A 9,646-nucleotide genomic window follows, 5' to 3' on the forward strand; every position below is an offset into this window, starting at 1 on the left:
AATAATAGAATTAATATTATGCTATGACAACTTTGTGACAATGTTGTCACGATGGGTTATAAACACTAATATTAGTTTTCTTCCTTATTTTTAAAACAATAGCCATGCTCTAACAACAATATAGTAATACCTTCAATAAACATCTTAAAAGCGTTGCTAAGTCGACCCGAACAAAAACTATGTTTTCTTGTAGTGACACCATTATTTCTCTTTTTCTATTTTTTTCATTTTTAAAAATATGTCCACAAGATGACCAATGGACTCTTATGTACTAGTACTGTATGTTTTATGACTTCCAAACACATAAGCAAAAAATAGGAAAACTGAAAATAACTTATTCGAATTAAAACATGCACATACGCATATGCAGATGCATGTATACTCTGTTAATGAACTTAAAATGTGAAAAGAATAGAACTTAAAATATGGAGCACGAGTGTATAGACAGAAAATGTAATCAACATAACGACAGTTGCATACACATGGTCTTGACTCTTTTTTCTCCTTTCCAATTTTGATCATAAATGGTCTTGGTCCACGCGACTTGGATGTCTTACACATATACATATATCCCCTATGTTATATGCGTATAAAGAGAGAGCTAAAAATAACTAGAATTCATGATTTAGTTCGCTAATTTGTGTTATCTAATCTAATTACAAACTCACCATTAACCAAAGGTTTAGATTCTTTTTCCTAGATTTCGTTTAATATGTTTGTGAAATCATATATATAAAAGTAGAGTTTTAGTCTCTCCTTATTGGTCCACTTGGCAATGCAATTTCAACAAAAAAAAATTTATATTAAAACACAAATTTAAAAACAATTAATTTTCACATTTAACTCACATAATATAAAACTGAAATCTTTATAGCTTCTCCCTATAAATTATGCATTAACTTTATTTTTCCACTAAGTTGAATTAATCAATTGTATTAAAACAAAACAATAAATTAGAATTGTAACTCTCATTTTTCTAAATGTAATTTTTCATCATTTCTCTTCCTATAAATACTCATTATCTTATTCTCTTAGTCTATCACTCTTTCATTCTCTCATCTTCTTCCACTACTCTCAAATCTCTTTTTTGTTTTGTTTTGTTTTGTTTTTTATTTTTTTTTGTTATTGTTGTTGTATGGGTTATAAAAAATCAAATCAAATATCATTGTAAAAGCTTAGTTTTAGAGTTTGTATGATATGTATATCTTATATATTTATTTTAATCTTTTAAAATGTTTATCTCCATTTTCTATTTTATATTAACATCTTATAAGTCATTATTTTCATACTTCCTTACAATATTCACCACACAATAAGATCATAAAGTTGAAATGATCCATATGTAATTATCTATTATGTCTCTGGTTATCTCACATATTCATGTATCATTTTTAATAATTTATAAAGATCAATATAATATTTAAAGATCAATATAATTATCCATTTATCCATTTATAAAGACTATTTTGTTTTGTGATTCAATTGTTAAATCTGCAGAGATCAATATAATATATATATATATATATATTTTTATGATTTGAGGTTTTTGAAAACAAAAAGAACATAATTAAACAATTGGTTTTTTGTGTCTTTAATCAAAATAAAAAATGATCCAAAAAACAAAACATATTCAACTGGAACTTAAATATAAAAATAAAATATAATTTTAAAAATATCATTTCACTAAATTCTCTAAAGATGAAACCATTAGTATGAAATCTAGCACTATAAATTAAATTGATGAGTGAAAACCAAAAAATATAAGTTATCCTTGGGATTTTAAAAATTATTGAGATTGAAGAATTCATATAATTTTATAAGAAAACTAATTTAGTTTGTCACTTAAAAAGTAATATTTTTTATTTTGAAATATTATGTGTAAGTGTTGAGTTTATATCAACAAACAACCAAATCATGTGAATTTTGATTCAGCCACTTGGTATTCCTTTTATTTTAGGTTATAAAAAATTAAAATATTTATTTATAATTAAAGACATGTAACTCCATTTAACTCAAATGTAACTCCTATCCAATAATTGTACATTAATTCATTCCTCCTACTAACTTATTATCTTTCAAGAGAAATTTTTTTTGGTTAAATTTTAATATTTTTTATTTATTTTGGTTGGCTAAACTTATATTCATATTTTGGTTGGCTAAATTAATATATTTCTCATGTAAAATTATTGTTTATAATATATTTCTCATTTCAAAGTTTAAAGCAATATATCATATATATAAATGTAAGGTTTTGGTCTCTCCTTATTGGTTGATTTTCATTTAATGTTTTCTAATTTTTTTTTTTTTTTTTTTTCTAATTGCTTTAAACAATATTTAAGACCCAATAAACACAATACATTTAACTCACACATTAAAATAAAATTATAACTGAAAATAAAATAAATTATGCATTAATCATATTCTACCACTCAATTTTATTCAAACACAATAAATTACTATTGTAACTCCATAGTTCTAAATGTAACTTCCATCATTTCTTATCATATAAATAAGCATTCTCTCAATCTATCATTCTCTCATATTGACATTCTTTTACTATCTCATTTTCACATTCTCTCATTCTCTTCTACAATACCTCAAATCATTTTTCGTTTTTTTTTGTTATTTTTGATTTCTTATTTTTGTTGTATGGGTTGTAAAAAAAAATGAAATATCATTGTAAATTGTTAATGCTAAATTTTAATTTTAGAGACTACATGATATATATTTTACATTGTTCTTATTTTAAAAGATTTATCTCCTTTATCTAATTTGGATTATTATCTTATAAGTAATCATTCTCTCCTCCTCTCCCACCAATATCAAATGTTGTTATATCTCATATGTTTTGTAAGAGTTTGATTCTATATTTTAATTTAGAAAGTATTATATATATATATATAGATATTACATTGTTCTATTTTTTAAAGATTCATCTCCATTATCTAATTTAGATTACCATCTTATAGTAAACATTCTCTCCTCCTCTCCTACCAATATCAAATGTTGTTATATCTCATATGTGTTGTAACTTGTAAAAGTTTGATTCTATATTTTAATGTAGAAAGTATTATATATATTTAACATTGTATTCAATTTTTATTTTATTTATATAAAAAAATATTTTTTTTTATATTTCTTGCCTTTCTAATCTATTCATAGTTATATTCTCTCAAGAAAGTGTCAACTACACCACAATCCACGCGTTGCGTGGGAAAGCACCTAGTGTAATTATAAGTATATGTTTTATTTCGAATATATATACATGCTCATTTTCGGATCAATTTAGTAAAAAAAAACGTACTGTACGTACTAGGCATAAACATATGACAGTAAATCAGTAATTTAAAATCGTCTGCTTAAGTTATTAACCATGAATCAAAGCATTTAAGTTAGAAAATTAACTAACAGCTACACGGAATATTGTTGAGTAAATGATCATATATCAAAACTAAGTCAATAACTCAAGACCTATACAATAATTTAATTAATTCATACAAACAAACGTAATCTATATAATCAACTCCATAACCATTATTTACCGATTTGATATGATATATTTAGTGCTTTGACAAAAAAAGATATGATATACTCCCTCTGTTTCATATTAAGTGTCATTTTAGACTGAAAATTTTGTTACAAAATAAGTATCATTTTGTATTTTCAATGTAGATGTTTGGTAAATTTTCCAATTTTATCCCTACCAATTTAATGTATTGTCCAATAGAAAAAAATAAATAATATATTAATAAGAGGTAGAATAGAAAATTTAATGATTTTCTTAATTTGTGTGAAAAATTCTAAAATGACACTTAATATGAAACATATGGAGTATTTAATTAGTGAATGCTGTATGCCTGTATTATTTTTCAGAGGTATGTATATTTTTGTTTACATCATTAATATGAAGCATATACTTTGATATATGTCTACTTAAATGGCCACAAATTTCCCAAATAACTGAATATGTGAAATTTTACTTTTTGTTTCCGCTCTCGACCTTTGGACTGTTATTTCGATCAATATTAGAAAACAAAAATATGAGGTTATATAAAAATAACAAAAAAATGATTATGATGTTTCTCGAATAATTTATGCTTGTTTATTTATGTTATCATATATATTTAGGTTATATGTATATTTTTCTTTCCAACATCTAGAAAATGGAAGAGAAAATTTTAAAACTGGTGGACTAGATCGAGAGGGAACAACAACTCATCACTTTTAGTAACGTTATTTATTTAAATCACACAATAAACAGAACTTCAATGCGTATTGAAAGATATGCATTGAAACCTCAACATTATGACAGTGTTAAATATGGCTATATATGATAACGTGAATGTCAGCAATTAATTTGTTGGAAAAACAAATTTGGACTTTGCATATACACCAAGTGTCTCGTACCCCACAGGGACACATGCGAACTAGACAGTCCTTTTCCATACTTTACTGTTTTATGAATTACATTCTCATGGATAAAAGTTCTAATTTCATATTTCCATATTATTGTCATGGATACCTAGTTTGAGGCTGAGAATGCTTTCATAAAGTTTACGAGGCAGTAAATCTGGTGTGATGCAAGATCGAAGAAGATTACTGGAGGATTCCATCCAAACTGTGAAACAACTATTAATACAGCAAAAGCAAAGAAGAGACTGTGGGGAGTCTCATCCCGCTTGCCACAAAGTAAACAAGCATGAGTGGCCTGAGTCCTCGCTCTGGTGCTTACTCGGTCAGCCAAGTAAGGAAGAGTTAGTTGGTATAATTGTTTAAAAAAAATATAAGTAAATTTGTTACACTAACGATATGGTACGGTTGTCATGTTTTCTCACTTGTCGTACGTCTAAACGTTTTGTAAAAAAAAATATATATTTTGAATTTAACATATACGATTTAGCTGTTAAGATTTGGTTGGTGCTTGGATGACATAAATTCTTGTAGAAATATTTAAAAATGAAATATACTGTTAACATAAATAAAAAGAAAATAGATCTCGGAGTTTGGCTTGTGAAGTGATTATCTTCTGAGAATTTACCATAAGTGCTAAGACGAGAGATGGGTTATTTTGAAGCAGATATCGAAAAAGATCAGTGTGGGGTTAGCTTAATGCAGTGGAAGAAGAAGCGTATGTGCGGTTCGAAGAGGGAAAGATACTAAAGAGTAGTTTGTTACAACGTGTTTGTGGGAGTTTGGAGTTATAACTAACCCTCTTGTGGCTGTGTGGGAGTTTGGAGTTGTACCTAACTCTCTTGTGGTTGTGTGGGAGTTTTGAGTTTCAATATGGATATTTTGTCGGAAGAAAATTAAAGAATGCGTTTTCTTCTCTATTGAGATTTCTGTTTATTACATGGAAAAATCTGCTTGATATTATCATATGGGTTCTCTGATAAATAATGAACTTATATATATATATATAATCTGCTTGATATTATCATTGGTTAGATTCTGCTGAGCTAGATCTATACTGGAATCAAATGATAATTTGGGATATATATAATCAATGTAGAGAGCGAAGTAGTAGATTAGGTCACTCTCTCTTTTGGACTGTTCATGGTACCAAACTATCAATATTAAAAAAAAAAATGGAGCCAATTAAAAGACAATAAATAATTTTCACATAATTTCTGTTTGTTTATAAATGTTATCATACATAGTAACATTTTCGTGTGAATAATTAATACAATAAATTAGTTAAGTTTTTGATAATATTTCGTATAGTTTACTTTTTAAACTAACTAAATCATTGACGGATATAAAAACAAACTAGAGAAAATCAGATTTTGCGGATAACATTTCTGAAGGAACAACTGACAATAGTTTAAAATCGGTGGACAAGATTGAGAGGGAATAAGTTATCACTTTCAGTAACGTTATTGACTTTTGTCGAAAAGAAAAATAGATCAATTATTCAAGGTCGCACAATAAACAAAACTTCAATGCGCGCATTGGATTTATGTCTCGAAGCCTCAACATTTATGTCAGTGTTATTTGGCAGTGAAGGGACCGTTTTCAAAATAACAAAACATAGATTGGATAGATGATAACGTAAATGTCAGCGACTTCTTTGTTGGAAAGGATAACTTAATTCAAATTTGGACTACGTAACTACACCAAGTGCCGCGTACCCCACAGAGACGGGATTACGTGACAGTCTTCTTCCATACTTTAACATTGTTATTACCATTTTGGGTAATACTATTTTTGTTTTCTTTTCAGAGATATTTTTCATAGATAACTAATTGTATATTTCATATTGTACTTACCAAAGATGTGATACACAGTTACACACACGTTGAGTACGTACTTTTATCCATCTTTTGAACCGGCATTGCTTCTACAATGTCCTTAACCAATTAATATACAAGCTACAAAATTAAAAGATAAGGGAATTTTTTTTTTGATGTACCATTAAATCCATTGTTACTGGAATATATTAATCATTGGCTTTTAGTAACTTTAAGAATAATTTAGAGGGTTTATCTCGTTAGAAATACAAGATCTAATTATATGGTTTTAGATAGTTTTTTAACAAATCATTACAATTTTTATAAATTCTTTCGATATCTTCCAAAACGTATTAAATTTAAAAATTAGGGTTGAATACATTCTCGTACATGTTCATGTGTTTACGTTATATTCACTTCACTGACGGAGTGTCTAGCTAGTGACGAATCTTACGCTCTTGCCGTTGCCAACAATATGCATAGTTCCATACTAACGAGAATTTTCAACCATCGGATAAGATCCAAATTCTCAACAGAACAATTTTTTTTCCATAAGCACTAAGATATACTATATGTTAATATATATATATATATATATAATAATAATATATATCAATACTTTCTTGTCCCAAACGGGATTTTGAATTCTCATTTCCATCTCATCAGTTATCAGTAGAGAATACAAAATGTGTCCCAAATCAGCAATGCATTCTCGTATGGGACAAGAATTTATGAGAGGAAACGGGTACCGGATGGAACACAATTTATACCCATCCTTAATTAGTACTACAATTTTAAAATTATGTGGTAACTTTAATTAACATTGTTGAGTTGATTCACGGAATTTTAATCAAGTCAATTTGAATTCTAATGATATAAGATAATTTTATTTTATATATATATATATATATATTTAATTTATGTGAAAATGTTAAAAAATGATATCTATTATATAAGATAAGGTATAATATATACTACACATGTTGATATTATATACATAAGTGGTTTATTATATACTCCATGTAAAATTACAGGTGATATTACTTGGTTTATACAAACGTGAATTGTGAACGTTAATTTATTATTATTTTTTTAAAAGGAAAAAAATGTTGGAGATAATAATAGATTGGAAGATATCCAAATATCTCGCTACATCGAGGAACCCCATTCCTTAATCTTGAAAGGATCATTCTACGTACTTCTTCTATATAGTGAGAGAGAGCCTCACATACATAAATAGAAGTCCCCTAATATTATTACTAATTATAACAAGAATATACTTATTATCTTAAGATGAGGTGATGTACGCTGACTCATCAAGAGGAGGACTCAGTTCGACGGGAGAAGTGATACGTGCCGAGATTTGACTGGTTCACCAGAGTGCAAAACCAAAAGAAACGAAAATGGGGAGGATGACGTGGTTCGACGCCAACGGGATGAAGAAAGGAGAGTGGACGGCGGAGGAAGACCGGACGCTCGTCGCGTACATCAAAGTACACGGTCTCGGCAACTGGGGTATACTGGCTAAGAAAGCAGGTATAACTCTATACTTTTACACCATGTATATCTATCTGACTATATATGTTGTATGCATACTTTAGATTCTAGTTTCTGTCGGACTAAAGATACAAAAAAAATAGAAAGGATTTATTTTGTTTTGAGTATGTTTGTTTTAATTTTCTCGATTCATGCTTTATGGAAGAAATTATTTAAAAAAAATATCGATTTTGGGAAGTAAATTTAGGAGTATTTACATGAAATTACAGAAATTTAATAGTAGTTCTATAAACCAAATAAATAGGGGACCTATAATTAGGAAAAGATAAACATAAATCTGTGTACGCATTACACTTTTTTTCTTTCTTTTTTGCTCATTTACTACAAATTTATGTAGTAGAAGAGATTTATTCATATATTTATAAACTTGCAGAACCTAATTAAAGTGTATGAAACTCAAAATTCTTATATATTATCTTATACTAGCGTAAATCTCTAGAAATTAGATTATGATCCTTTTTAACCCAAAATAGAGTATCTTTCATTTTTTATTCTCTCTTTAGTTTGTTTGATGGAATAAAATGTTCAACCTTTTTCTAACTTCTCTGTTTGCCACCGTGATGAAATAATAGTACCTTATTTTCTGATAATTCTATGATTTAAATGTAAAAAAAGGTCTGCCAAGATGTGGAAGGAGTTGTAGATTAAGGTGGCTGAATTATCTGAGGCCAGGGATTAAAAGAAGCAAGTTCACTGCTCAGGAGGAAAACGAAATCATCAAGTATCATGCCCTTATTGGAAACAGGTAAATTAGTTTGTAATTACATGTAAACCCAACCCATTAATTCTTGATCAATACTTTTTTCAGTCAATTATGCAGTGTTAAATTATTATAGCAATACGGTACGTACTTTCTTTTAAATTGATGATACGTAATGACAAGGTGGGCAGTAATAGCTAAGCAATTACCGAACCGAACAGACCATGACATCAAGAACCATTGGAACTCAAGTCTTAAAAAAAGACTCGCGAAAGAAAGAATTGATCCAGTGACACATGAGCCGACGATCCTAACCGTCGAAGCCACCTCCTCCTCAACGACGTCGCCATCTTCGATACCGAGCACTACTTCTTCTTCTTCTTCTTTTTCATCTACTGGCTCAGTACGTCTCCTTAACAAGCTCGCTGCTGGTATCGCCTCGAGAAAATACAAACTCGACAAGATCAAGATGGTGATATTCTCTGAACAACCAAGAGAAGCCAATGATAAAGAGAAGATGCTGATAACCATGGAAGATGAGGATTTGATTGCATTGTTTTGGGAACTACCTTGTCATGACTCTACTGCTACGACGACTGGCTTTTGATGACTACTCAATATTGAACCATGTTGTACTACGTCTAGCTACCAGTGTCCCAAATAACACCGCAAAGCAAGAATAAGTTTCGAAAAGCAAGAAGTGCGGTACCGCCGTGACGTTTCCAATAGTAACAAAAAAAACTTTACATATACGTATGTATTTATACTTTTTCGTTATTATTAGAACCGTACTACAGTTGTACCACATATTATCATTATTATTCAAAGCCAAAAAGTGGTAGAAATATGAACAAATGACTCATGTATTTTTTTGGACAAACATATGATTTCATTCATTCAAATCAAATCAACAAAAAAAAACAAATCTCTAAAATTTAAAAGAGTACAAAGATAGACATTCCCCATAACTATAAGCAAATACATAAAAAAACATCAAGCTTTGAAACAAAACAATTGTAAGCGGCTTGGAACATGTGAGGTCACGGTTGCTCTCTTGAGGGGTTGAACGACAAATATGTTAAAATGATATTAAGTGGTTTATTATATACTCCATGTAAATTACAGGTGATATTAATAGGTTTGTACAAACGTGAATAGTGAA

General features: G+C 28.7%; 1 protein-coding gene across 1 annotated transcript; it reads left to right on the forward strand.

Moving 5' to 3' along the window:
* Window positions 7,403-9,350, forward strand: LOC104745313 (transcription factor MYB35-like). The gene is made up of 3 exons (XM_010466511.1): window positions 7,403-7,763; window positions 8,400-8,529; window positions 8,668-9,350. Exons 1-3 carry the CDS (start codon window positions 7,631-7,633, stop codon window positions 9,089-9,091), a joined length of 687 nt encoding a protein of 228 aa, XP_010464813.1. The 5' UTR covers window positions 7,403-7,630; the 3' UTR covers window positions 9,092-9,350.

This window comes from Camelina sativa, chromosome 15 (assembly GCF_000633955.1).
Source record: "Camelina sativa cultivar DH55 chromosome 15, Cs, whole genome shotgun sequence".
In the NCBI taxonomy this organism is placed as follows: domain Eukaryota; kingdom Viridiplantae; phylum Streptophyta; class Magnoliopsida; order Brassicales; family Brassicaceae; genus Camelina; species Camelina sativa.

Coding starts and splice junctions, on each gene's coding strand:
- LOC104745313 (XM_010466511.1), top strand. CDS start 7,631: ATGGGGAGGATGACGTGGTTCGACGCCAACGGGATGAAGAAAGGAGAG. Junction 7,764..8,399: donor TATACTGGCTAAGAAAGCAG/GTATAACTCTAT, acceptor ATGTAAAAAAAG/GTCTGCCAAGATGTGGAAGG. Junction 8,530..8,667: donor CATGCCCTTATTGGAAACAG/GTAAATTAGTTT, acceptor CGTAATGACAAG/GTGGGCAGTAATAGCTAAGC.